Source organism: Phaseolus vulgaris, chromosome 3 (assembly GCF_051622355.1).
Source record: "Phaseolus vulgaris cultivar YP4 chromosome 3, ASM5162235v1, whole genome shotgun sequence".
Classification (NCBI taxonomy): Eukaryota; Viridiplantae; Streptophyta; class Magnoliopsida; order Fabales; family Fabaceae; genus Phaseolus; species Phaseolus vulgaris.
The window spans coordinates 51,791,529-51,804,809 of record NC_143500.1 but is presented as its reverse complement, the minus strand read 5'-3'; the positions used below and the strand labels follow the sequence as shown (position 1 = coordinate 51,804,809).

The 13,281-nt window shown below is 37.1% G+C and overlaps 2 protein-coding genes across 3 annotated transcripts; both read left to right on the top strand.

Moving 5' to 3' along the window:
• Positions 1 to 608: 608 nt before the first annotated feature.
• On the top strand, positions 609 to 2,470 carry LOC137808478 (putative 12-oxophytodienoate reductase 11). Its single transcript, XM_068609611.2, has one exon. It carries the CDS (start codon positions 811 to 813, stop codon positions 1,948 to 1,950), a length of 1,140 nt encoding a protein of 379 aa, XP_068465712.1. The 5' UTR covers positions 609 to 810; the 3' UTR covers positions 1,951 to 2,470.
• Positions 2,471 to 3,748: 1,278 nt separating this feature from the next.
• On the top strand, positions 3,749 to 8,386 carry LOC150028906 (oligopeptide transporter 7-like). 2 transcript variants are annotated; one of them, XM_068609604.2, is made up of 6 exons: positions 3,749 to 3,909; positions 4,020 to 4,605; positions 5,621 to 6,190; positions 6,277 to 6,535; positions 6,889 to 7,071; positions 7,447 to 8,386. In XM_068609604.2, the coding sequence occupies exons 1-6, from the start codon at positions 3,876 to 3,878 to the stop codon at positions 8,059 to 8,061; spliced, it is 2,247 nt and encodes a 748-aa protein (XP_068465705.1). In that variant the 5' UTR covers positions 3,749 to 3,875; the 3' UTR covers positions 8,062 to 8,386. The 2 variants fall into 2 exon arrangements, with proteins under 2 accessions (XP_068465705.1, XP_068465709.1); XM_068609608.2 differs by having other exon boundaries at positions 3,757 to 3,934.
• The last annotated feature ends 4,895 nt before the right edge of the window (positions 8,387 to 13,281 follow it).

Here is a 13,281-nt window from a genome sequence, read left to right as displayed (position 1 = left end):
AAAAATGTATCAAATATATTACTCAGGTTCGGTCCTCAAGGTTTTACTATTATCTGATTAGAGGTTTATGAAAATTAATTTTAATATATTTAGGTTTGATTATTTCTCCTAAAAACTTAGGGTTCAGGGAGCTGACCTATAAATATTTAGGGTTCAGGGAGTTGGTAATCTAATTTGTTGGGTTCAAATATTTTTTGTTAGAAAAATATACATTAACAATCTTCTTCTAATATACAATCTTTTTTTCTCAAAAATTTTAATTTTTTTTTTTTTGATAAAAATATTCTTTTTAGTTATTGAAGTTCCCTTCCATGGCTTTAAATTGCTCTTTTATAATCATACTTCTGACTACTATACTGTTGTTGTGAACTTTTTTTTATAGATAAAATATTTAAATACTGTTCTGACAACTGCATCACATCAATAGAAAAAGATGATGAATGAATGTAGACGGGTTTTTGGAGATTAAATTCATTAAAATATTCATTAACTAAATAATTAGTAAAATCAATATTCTTCACTAAAATATATTGTAATTGGTTATTAAATATTAATCAATTAAAAAAACAAAAACAAAAAAGGACCATGTGATGTAAGAATGCGTGGGAAAATCAAAGCCAAGTCTTAGGTCAAACAAAGCAGAGTCATGTTACGCAATGGCACACGTCACCCTCAAATCTCTGCAATCATTCTCCTTCCTCTACTCACTCCATTCTCTATATAACTACACCTCCGCCACCACCCTCCGCCACCGCCCTCCGCCGCATCAATTTCAAATCCAATCAAATTCAACCCTCACACGCTCCACACATGGCTGCTCCCGCCGCCACTTCCCACCAATCAAATCCTCTTATCACTCCCTACAAGATGGGAACATTCAATCTATCTCACAGAGTTGTGCTTGCACCGCTCACCAGACAGAGGTCCTACAACAACGTTCCACAACCCCACGCCGTTCTCTATTATTCTCAGAGAGCCTCCAACGGAGGCCTTCTCATCGCCGAAGCCACCGGAGTTTCCGACACCGCTCAAGGGTACCCGGACACGCCTGGCATATGGACCAAAGAGCAAGTGGAAGCATGGAAACCCATCGTCGATGCCGTTCACGCCAAAGGCGGTATCTTCTTCTGTCAGATTTGGCACGTGGGTAGGGTTTCAAGTTCAGCTTATCAGCCAAATGGGCAAGCACCGGTATCATCCACGGACAAGCCACTCGCACCACAACTTCGGAGTAACGGCATTGATGTAGTGCACCACACGCCACCGCGGCGCTTGAGCAGCGATGAAATTCCTGGTATTGTGAACGATTTCAGAGTTGCTGCGAGGAATGCCATGGAAGCTGGGTTTGATGGGGTTGAGATCCATGGGGCACATGGGTACCTGCTTGAGCAATTTATGAAGGACAAGGTGAATGACCGAACAGATGAATACGGTGGATCTCTGGAGAACAGGTGCCGATTTCCATTGGAGGTTGTTGAAGCTGTGGTTGATGAGATTGGGGGTGATAGAGTTGGAATTAGGTTATCACCTTTTGCAGAGTATTCAGACTGTGGAGACTCAAATCCCAAGCAACTGGGGCTTTACATGGTGAATGCTCTGAATAAGTATGGTATTGTGTACTGTCACATGGTGGAACCCAGAATGAGAAGTGCTGGAGAAAGAGTTGAATGCCCTCACAGCTTGGTGCCTATGAGGAAGGCCTTCAATGGTACTTTTATAGCTGCTGGAGGTTATGACAGGGAAGATGGGATCAAAGCCATTGCTGAGAACAGGGCTGATCTTGTTGCTTATGGTCGTTGGTTCTTGGCTAATCCAGATTTGCCTAAGAGATTTGCTCTCAATGCTCCTCTCAACCAGTATAACAGGGAGACATTCTACATCAGTGATCCGGTTCTTGGCTACACTGACTACCCTTTTCTTCATGAGGAATCCAACAGTGCAGCATCCTAGGTTTTTTACTAACCTCTTCTTCTTCCCTGCAAATTCTTAGCTATTTTCAATTTGGTTCATCAGATTTTCATTCACCTATTCACCCTCTTCATTCACTTGACATATCTTCTGAGTTGTAAGGGCGTGTAGAATGTAATAACGTGACACCAGATTCTACAGCACTATACTAGCTTTGTGCAAATAAGAGGATTATTTCAGTAAAAAACAAAAGGTTTTCTGTTCATCAGGAAAATTCTCTCACATGATCTACGGTTTTCACTTACCATTTTTGTCAAAATCCATATTGAAGTGGAGCTAAGGAATTGATAAAGGGAACCAAGGGTGGGATAATATCTTAATAATGTTTGTTAATTTTGTAATTGGAAAATGTATGGAGATTGTCTATCCCTTTGTGTTGTGTACAAGAGGGTTGTGTGTCTCTCTATTGAACCATGAGTTGTATTGTATTTTGTAAATCCATTTGCATGAGAATCTTGTTCTAGGCAAGTGACTTAAATACTATGTTTTGTTGTTTTGGAGAGCTTTTGATTTCTTTGTTTCATTATGTTGACTCGTTTCTTGATAGGTCATGGTTTAGTATGTGAGAATATAGTTTAAAGTGTAATTCAAATATTCATAAAATAAAATATATGGGATAGGAAAAATATTCTTTTGACACTCGTGACACTAAAACAATTTCATTTGACAACCTCTAAAAATAATTCATAATATTTTATATTAAAAAATAAAATAAATATAATTAAAATATTAATTATGAAGATCTCATGAAACTTGCAAAGATATTATCAATAACCCTTCATATGTATATATGCGAGATTGTAATTAATTTGGGAACTCTTTATTTCCTTGGATCCCATAAAGCTTGCAAAGATATAATCAATGACCATCTCGAAGTTTAACTGACCTCAACTACATGTTTTGGTTGAGAGACATCCTTCTTAGTTAGAACATGTTTTCAACATAGTTACTAGTGACACAAAATCCATTAAGAGTTGGTTTAATTATAAAAAAAAGTGTTAACTTATTATAAATAACATGATGCGGAGCATCACTATTTAAGATCTAAGAAAAATTATTTTTATAATTTTTAAACTCACCATTTCCAAGATTTTTAACATGACTAGGTGTGTGTTCAATAGTATTATAATTTAGTTATATCTCTCGTTAATATGAGATTTTCAATATATCAACTATGAATATAACCAAATTATTTACTTATCGGTTTTTATAAAATCAAGTTAAATTTAAATTTTACACCTTTTGTGTGAGATCTATTTGTTAATAGTAATAAAATTAAGTTAAATTTAAATTTTATAACTTTATGTGAGATCTATTTCTTAACACTCTCTACATGCGGAGAATTCCTATCAATCTTAATCACGTGGAGTGATATAAATTTTTTATTATTTATAGTTTTAATCCCTCCGTCTTGGTGAATGGGATATCCTTGTGGGTAGCGAAGGCAATTCTCCTTGTAGGATATCCCATCTTAAAATAATATTAAAAATAATTACAAGACATAATTACTATTAGTATTTTCTTTAATTATATTTAAAATTTCATTGACAATACATAATGCGTTTAATAATATGCAAATTTTCAAAGTAAAAAACTCTTAATTTATGTAGCGGATAACACATACACTAACACTGTTCGTAAGCTTTTTCTATAGTATTATTCTTAAAATACTTTTATACTATATTTTATAATTTATTTTTTATTCTATATTATTTGTTTGATTGTGTCACGTTTTCCTAATCTCTATTAGGTATAAATAAATAACCAGTTTTAAAAAAATGATTTTTCGATATGATTCTGATTCTCTGGTTCTTATTTTTCTGTTGTATGAAAAAAAACAGAGCTTCTCATTCAATTTATTTCTTTGTTTTTATGAAAAAAGTGGGAAGAAACAAAATTGAAGCAACATGTCCAATGATCCTGAAATCAATGCCCCTCTAAGTTCGTTTTCTCTGATTCTCCAAACGTACTTTTTTGTTCTTTCTTCATTCAGAGATCCAAACAATCATGCTTTTCTTTCTAATTCTCATATTCGTTGACTCACTTTTCAGTTAAAAGGCGTCACCACAACAACGACGCCATCTCCGAGGCGGAGAACTCGCCGGCCGCCGAGAATTCTCCGATCGAGCAGGTAGCGCTGACGGTTCCTGTGAGCGACGATCCGTCGCTGCCTTCCTTCACTTTCCGGACATGGATTTTGGGAACCCTTGCGTGCGTGCTTCTCTCCTTCCTGAACCAGTTCTTCGGATTCCAGAGGGAGCCACTGTCAGTGACGGCGATATCGGCGCAGATAGCGGTGGTTCCGGCGGGACACCTGATGGCGGCAGCGGTGACAAGGCGCGTGTTCATGAAGGGGACGAAGTGGGAGTTCACGCTGAACCCAGGGAAGTTCAACGTGAAGGAGCACGTGCTCATCACTATCTTCGCCAGTTCGGGAGCCGCTAGCGTCTACGCCATCCGTTTCGTTAGCGCCGTTAAATTGTTCTACCGGAAGGAGTTAACGGTTTTAGCAGCGTTATTGGTGGTTATAACGTCTCAGGTTTTGGGCTTCGGTTGGGCCGGGATATTCCGACAATATCTGGTAGAGCCCGCTACCATGTGGTGGCCCCAAAACCTTGTTCAGGTCTCGCTGTTCAGGTACGGTTCTCGTTACTTACTCCATATTTCAACTAAACCGTTAGATTGTTCACAATTTGATCTGATGGTTGAAATCTTTTCTTTTTATTCTTCTTCTCTAATCTCCTAAACCAAATGAACAAAACATAATTTATAAATACTTCACCTTTTTATTGGGATAATTGATATGTTAATTTAGTTTTTAAAAAAACCAAATATTTATTTTATGAACCTTTTTTTAGAAAAAAAGGAAAGACAAGAAGAATAAAAGAAAAAGAATTAACCATTAGATGAAAATTAAAAAAACACCCTCGCCTTCACCTTTTTCTTTTTTCCTTTTACCTTTTATTTATTATCCGTCACATAGATTATCAAAATTTAAAATTGGTTTAAATGTAGTTTTCACTTCAGTAATGTACGTGATTTTTTTCATGATTTTAAATTTTCTAAAAAAATTCCTAAAGTTGTTTAGTGTTTAATCCATCTCATTATACTTAGTTAGTTGTCATTACACGGTATGTCAACATTATACCGTAACTAGTTCATATATGATAGGATTGTAAATTTATTTAGATAGGATGAGTTAATTTTTTAAATTCTTCAATTTATATTGATATGGTCCTATTTGTTAGGTATTAAATAGTATGTGATTATAATATTAAAATTTGATTCAATTTTATTATTATTAAGAAAATAATTTTAATAATCACAACTAAATAAATATATTAAAAAAAATACAAAATTAAATAATTTAAAAAAAAATATTGAAAAGTAAGTCAGAACAGGCCGGGCTGACACTTTTTTGACACCCTTACTATACGATACCATATACGTCACTTTTATATAGGATTGTAGTCATCTAACAAGTTCTTGTAGTTGCTGCTCAAGCTTAAACTTTCTACAATTGTACCTAATAATTGATGTAATAACGATTCCGATAATGGTGTCAAAATTATGAAGAAGAACAGCCATATGACTATATTAATTCCACGTTGCATAGTGATATTACAACTCATGCATTCCTAATTTATTTCAGGGCGCTACATGAGCAAGAGGAGAGACGAAAGGGAGCGTTAACTCGGAATCAGTTTTTCCTTATAGCATTTCTTTGCAGTTTTGCTTATTATGTTTTTCCTGGCTATTTGTTCCCTATGTTAACATCGATTTCGTGGATTTGCTGGATGTTTCCCACTTCCGTGATAGCACACCAGTTAGGTTCAGGGTTGCATGGTCTTGGAGTTGGTGCTGTTGGTTTTGACTGGTCAAGTATATGTTCTTATCTTGGTAGCCCTTTGGCCAGTCCATGGTTTGCTACGGCTAATGTTGCTGTTGGCTTTGCCATTTTCATATATGCCATTGTGCCCATTGCTTATTCCACAAACCTTTACAACGCAAGAAGATTTCCCATATTTTCAGATGAACTATTCATGTCCAATGGTCAAAAGTACAACATATCAGCTATAATAGACTCCAACTTTCACCTTGACATGGAGGCTTATGAGCGTGAGGGCCCTCTTTATCTTAGCACCATGTTTGCTATGTCATATGGCATTGGTTTTGCTTGCCTTTCTGCAACCCTCGTTCATGTGTTACTCTTCCATGGGAGGTAATCACGCTATGTATTCCATTGGAAGTTTTAATTGTATGAACTAATCTGCCGCTGTAGTTGAATTGGTTGACTTAATACTGCAGTGAAATATTGAGACTAAGTAAGTCTGCTTTCCAAGAGAATAAGATAGATATACACACGAAGATCATGAGAAAGAACTACAAACAAGTTCCAGAATGGTGGTTTCTTTGCATTCTTCTGTTCAACATCGTTGCAACTATATTTATATGTGAATATTTCAACAATGAACTCCAACTACCATGGTGGGGTGTAGTGTTAGCTTGTGTTGTTGCCATGTCATTTACTCTTCCCATTGGAGTAATTAGAGCCACCACAAATCAGGTACACAAGTTATAAAATTCTCGGTAATGGTAAAGTTAATTGATAAAAGTTTGTGGTACAACATTAAATTGATGTCACAAGGATGTGCAATTTCTTGACAGTTAAATTATACCCAAGTACTACTTTTTGTTTGCTTCAAGTTCAGCCCAGTGGTTTAAATTAACTGCCAGTTTAACGGTTGGATTGGTGTGACTAAAATAGTGATTGCACAACATATTAGTCTTAATTAATGTAAATACAGTATTGGTGGTACCTTTCATATTCCAAATACTGCATATTACTTAAATAGTTTTTTTTTCCCCTTCGTTATCAATCACATAGCCTAACAGTAACTAAGTTTCCATGTCGTGAAGGCACCAGCTTTGAATATAATAACAGAATACATAATTGGATACATCTACCCAGGATATCCGGTTGCCAACATGTTGTTTAAAGTGTATGGTAATGTGAGCATGAAGCAGGCAATTTTCTTTTTACAAGATTTTAAGCTTGGCCATTACATGAAGATCCCTCCTAGAGAAATGTTCTTGGCACAGGTTTGCCCACCTTCTCTTCCTCTTTTCAAAAACAGAGAAAAAACAAAAAGAAGTGATTCTTTTTATTTATTTATTTTGTTTTTCTGTTACATGACCTTTCAAAGTCTGAGGACATGTTTGATTCAGACATACGTTCAAAATAACAACCGAAAAACTTGTTTGGTTTTTAGTTGGATCCTATATTATTATAAATTAGGTTTTGTCACAATTTTATAGTTCAAACAAACTCAATTTGAAATGAAAGAGAAGAACGAGTTATACTCAGTTTACAAAATGAAGTTTCTTCAAATTTAAGTCTTCAAACTTCAATCTAAACATACACTAACCTAATTATTAGTAAATCATGTATCATAACCCCCTTACTTGCTTCTGTAGGTAGTTGGCACCTTAATGTCTGGTGTGGTGCATTTACTAACAGCATGGTGGCTCATGAACACTGTTCCAAATATATGCGAACGAGCATTGCTTCCAGCAGGAAGTCCTTGGACTTGTCCTGGTGATCATGTGTTCTATGACGCGTCTGTGATATGGGGTTTGATAGGGCCCCGTAGAACTTTTGGGGATCTTGGACACTACTCGGCTATTAACTGGTTTTTCTTGGCTGGAGCAATAGCTCCTTTCTTAGTTTGGCTAGCACACAAGGCCTTGCCTCAAAAACAATGGATCAGGCTTATCACTGTGCCTGTGCTCTTGGGTGCATTATCTGATATGCCTCCAGCTACAGCAGTAAACTACACCAGTTGGGTCATTGTTGGATTTGTCTCAGGATTTGTTGTTTACCGTTACTATCGTGGTTGGTGGAGCCGACACAACTATGTCTTATCTGGGGCACTTGATGCTGGTTTAGCCTTCATGGGGGTTTTGCTCTACTTGTGCTTGGGGATGGAACATATCAGCCTAAACTGGTGGGGCAGTGATTCAGATGGGTGCCCATTAGCTTCATGTCCAACTGCTCCAGGTGTTGAATCTGAAGGGTGTCCTCTTTACTAAGCTTGTGAATGATACAATGGTGTTAAACTGTTAATGCAGCCTTGATTGTAAATTGTAGTTGAGAGTGCCTTGCAGGCAGGTTGATCTAGCTGCAACTGTTACCACAAAGATGTTGCAGGTACCTTGCAAACTGCAAGCATGTTGCCGTGGACTCAATTTAAAGCCATGGACTTGGCAAAGATGTCCATAGATGCTGCCATGATTCTTTCTTCTTTGACTGTAGAGGTTGTGTAAGTTTTATAAAAGAATGGATTTATTTATGATTGATGATGTATTTACATTGTATCCTTGAAGATATAAAATTCAAAATTGTTATATGAATTGAGATACATGAGCCTATGTTAAGGGTATCCATGTGTTACCATGTGTATAAATTACTTCTTTATCAACACATTGTAATACACATCAGTTAGTATGATAACCTTTCCTTTCCTCTCTGTGAGTTACAATAACATGGTATCATGAGCTAGAGAGTTTTTTTTTTCCGCTTTTCTTTCATGGCTTCTGCTCCTTCTTCTTCCTCTTCTTCTACATCATCATCTTCGTCCACCCAGGTTCTCCCCACCAAGAGTTCCTCCTCCGTCTCCCTACATCACCTTACCACTCCTATTATGCTCAAACTGGATGACGAAAATTTTCTATTGTGGAAACAACAGGTTCTGACCACTGTTGATGGGTTGCTGCACTCCTCGTTTCTTGACGGAACTAACGTTCCTCCGCGCTGTCTTTCTACGGCCGATGGAACCCTCAGTCCCAATCTTCCATTCATCTCTTACAAGCAACAAGATAATTTGTTGGTTGCGTGGCTTCTGGCGTCCATGACCACTCTGATTTTAACCCAAATGGTGGGTCTTACCTCTACAACACAGATTTGGCAGACGCTAAACACGTATTTTTCTTCTCATACTCCTTTTAAAGAATAAAAGAAAAGATCTTTCTATCTCCGCATATGTTTTGGATATCAAACGCGCGGTGGATGCGCTGGCTGCCGTTGGTGCCCCAATATCTGTTGAAGATCACATTGAAACCATTCTTGATGGTGTTCCTCCTGATTTTGATCCCTTTGTTGCTTCCATTCTGTCTAGAACTGATCCTTACAAAGTTGCAAAGATTGAAGCTCTGCTTCTGGTACAAGAAGAACGTCTTGAACGCCATCATCAACTCGATCCTCTCAGTTTTCCTGCCATTGCCGCTCTCTCAACTTGGACGCCTTCGTATCCCACCAATGACAAAGCCAATCTCAAGTTCCATAGCAATCGTGGTGGTCGTGGGTTTTCTCGCTCCCAAAATTTTGCACGTGGTTCTCACTTCTCCCGATCTCAAGCTCGTGGTTCTTGGACCTCTTCCAAACCAACGTGTCAAGTTTGTGGCAAATATGGTCATGCTGCTCTTTAGTGTTGGCAATGGTATGACCACAAACCTAATCCACCTCCTCGTGCTAATTTTTCTCAGTTTTCAATCTCAGACCCTGAACCCAGCGATGCGTCTCTTCTGGGCATTCATTCCACCACTGAGGATCCACTTTGGTACCTCGACAGTGGTGCTACACATCATGTAACGAAAGATCCCACTGTCTACTCAACCAAACAACCTTACAACGACATTGAAACTGTTAAAATGGGTAATGGCTCAGGTTTGTTTATTGCTAATACTGGGTCTGCAATTTTTCGTTCTTCTCTCACGGATAAACCCTTATTATTGTGCAATCTATTACATGTTCCGCTGATAACCAAGAACTTACTTAGTGTTTCTCAGTTTGCTCGTGACAATCATGTGTATTTTCAATTTCATGCTAACCATTGTTGTGTTGTTGATCAGGCTACGAACAAAGTTCTTCTTCGCGGCATTCTTAAGGATGGTCTCTACACCTTTCCAATCATGCACACTCCTCATATGTCCTCTGTTTTTCATACTTCATTTGTAGATAATAAACTCACAGCCAATATCTGGCATGAACGTTTTGGTCACTGTCATTCTGGCACATTAAAACAAATTTTACAGCATTGTAATATACGTTGTTCTTCTGATATCAAATTTTGCTCTGCTTGTATGCTTGGTAAAAATAAACAGCTTCCTTTTACTTCTTCTATTACCATTTACTCTCGTTCATTGGAACTTGTGTTTGCTGATGTAGGGGGTCCTACTCCTATACCTGCTTCCAATGGTGCAAGGTATTACATCTCTTTTCTTGATGCTTACACCAAATATACATGGATATACGTTCTTCATACTAAATCTCAGGTTTCCTCTGTGTTTAAAAAATTCAAAAGTTTTGCTGAAAACCAAACAAATTCTAAACTTTGCTCTATTCAAACTGATAATGCCAAAGAAATTCTTTGTCTTAAACCTTTCCTTGAACATTATGGCATTCACCATAGACTTACATGTCCCTACACCCATGAACAAAATGGATCTGTTGAACGAAAGCACATGCATATTGTTGAAATGGGCCTAACGCTTCTTGCCACTGCTTCATTGCCTCGTCGTTTCTGGGCAGAAGCCTTCATCACTTCCACCCACATTATCAATGCTCTTCCCACCCCTGTGTTGAATGGTGATAACCCTTATGCTAGGTTGTTTAAACGCAAACCTGATTATAATGTTTTCAAAGTGTTTGGTTGTGCTTGTTATCCAAATTTACGCCCCTATAATAATAATAAGTTTGATTTTAGATCACATTGTTCTCTCTTTCTTGGATACAGTCCAACTAATAAAGGCTATATATGTCTCCTGTCCACTGGTAAGACTATTGTTTCTCGTCATGCTCGTTTTGATGAAACTACTTTTCCATATAATGAAGACTCAAATAGTTTTGTTATGCCTACTATTTCTCATAAGCACACACATGATATTTCACCCACTTTGACTGTTGTTCATACAAATACTAATTCTGTTAATGAGCATGTTGTTTCTGATAGCAATTCTACTACTGACATTGGTGCTTCTGCAACTGGTACCATTGGCAATTCTATTACTGACATTGGTGCTTCTGCAATTGGTAATATTGAATGTCTTCCTTCTATTCCTCCTCCTACTAACACTCATCCCATGACCACTCGTGCCAAGGTAGGCATCATTAAATCCAAAATTTATATTGTTGTTTCTATTATTCCTTCTCCTCCTTCTTTTGTCAAGGAAGCTATGACTTCTCATGTATGGTCCCAAGCAATGACTGATGAGTATCAAGCTCTCCTAAAAAAAAGACGTGGACTCTCACTGCTCTCCCATCCAATGCCTCTCTGGTAGGTTGTAAATGGATTTTTAAAACCAAATTGCATGCAGATGGCTCCTTTCAACGTTGCAAGGCACGCCTTGTTGCCAAAGGCTTCAATCAAACTGAGGGACTTGACTACAGTGAGACCTTCAGTCCTGTAGTCAAACCCACCATGATTCATATTGTTCTTTCGCATGCTGTTACAAATAACTGGGCTATTCGTCAAGTGGACATTGATAATGCTTTCCTCCATGGTGATCTCAATGAACGTGTGTATATGCAGCAACAACCAGGTTTTATCTCCCATGATCCCACTCTTGTATGTCAATTACTCAAGGCTATTTATGGCCTCAAGCAAGCATCCAGGTCCTGGTTTTCTAAACTTAGCACAACTTTATGTGATTTTGGTTTTTGTTCTACAGTAAGTGATACCTCAGTATTTACTAAATTCACTTTGTCTTATACTATGTTTGTCCTGGTTTATGTTGATGATATAATCATCACTGCATCTTCACCTACTGAAATTACTAACCTCATTACCACTTTGCGTTCTTCTTTTGCATTAAAAGATTTAGGTAGTCTTCATCATTTTTTAGGAATTCAAGTTTCTCGAACATCTACTGGTGACATGCATCTCTCTCAGGACTAGTACATACGTGAGCTGTTACAGAAAACAAATATGCTCCATGCTAAACCTCAACCCACGCCTATGACATCCTCTTCGCGTCTCCAACAAAATTCTTTTGAATCATTCAATGATCATTCCTTGTATAGGTCAGTTGTTTGTACACTTCAATATCTTCTTATAACTAGGCCTAAACTCTCTTACTCTGTTAATCGTGTTTGTCATTTTATGCATGATCCGAAACTTCACCATTGGCAAGCTGTGAAGAGAATTCTTCGTTATTTAGTTGGCACCATTACACATGGATTGCTTCTTCGCCACAACTCGACGACCTCTCTTATTGGTTTTTGCGGATGCAGATTGGGGTGTTGACGTTGACGACCGCAAATCCACCACTGACTATTGTATTTACATGGGGTCTAATCTTGTTTCCTGGTAATCTCACAAACAGAAAACGGTTTCCAGAAGTAGTACGGAAGCAGAATACCGGGCAGTTGCAACTCTCCTTGCTGAAATTGTGTGGATTCAATCTCTTCTTTATGAGTTGTGCATTCAAGGTTCAAAACCAAAGTTGTATTCTGATAATCTTGGAGTTGTTCTGCTAAGTGCAAATCCTGTTATGCACTCTAAAACGAAACACTTTGAATTGGACCTCCACTTTGTTCGTGATCAAGTTCGTAATCAAAAAATTCAACTTCTTCATCTTCCAGCACGCTTTCAAGTTACTAATCCCCTTACCAGGCCTGTTTCTGGCATATTGTTTCTGCATGTACGGGATAAACTCATGATTATGGCTAATCCAACCATGAGTTTAAGGGAGGGTGTTAAGGGTACCCATGTGTTACCTTGTGTATAAATTACTTCTTTATCAACACATTGTAATACACACCAGTTAATATGATAACCTTTCCTTTCCTCTCTCTGAGTTACAATAACAGCCTAGAAATGTTGATTTGTCCTACTTTTCAGAGTATCGTACATCACATCCAATAAAAAAAATATCACTATTTAAAGTTTATATAATTTGTGTTTAAACTTTTTTCTTGAATTTAAACTTCATATTTAAAAACGGATAAAAAAAATTTAAAATTATATTTACGTAGTTCTCCAATTCATATAACTAGTTAATCTAATCCAAATTGAAACTAAAAAAAACTTTGTAAAATATATAAATTTTACTTTTTATTGTTTATTTGTGAAAACCTATTTTTTTTTTAAATTACTTAATAAATTGAATATTTATCTTAATTATATGGAATAAAAAGGGAATTAAAGCATACTTTTTTATCCCTCCGTCTTCGTGAATGGAATATCCTCCTTGTGGGTAACGAAGGCAATAACTCTCTGGTGTATGCCGGGTACACTAATTCCAGTTCTGCTT

Bases quoted from the DNA above. Each gene is read 5' to 3' on its own strand.
- LOC150028906 (XM_068609604.2), top strand. From the start codon at position 3,876: ATGTCCAATGATCCTGAAATCAATGCCCCTCTAA. The intron at 6,191-6,276 runs GTAATCACGCTA...TTAATACTGCAG, and splicing joins GTGTTACTCTTCCATGGGAG to TGAAATATTGAGACTAAGTA. The intron at 6,536-6,888 runs GTACACAAGTTA...CATGTCGTGAAG, and splicing joins TTAGAGCCACCACAAATCAG to GCACCAGCTTTGAATATAAT.
- LOC137808478 (XM_068609611.2), top strand. From the start codon at position 811: ATGGCTGCTCCCGCCGCCACTTCCCACCAATCAAATCCTCTTATCACT.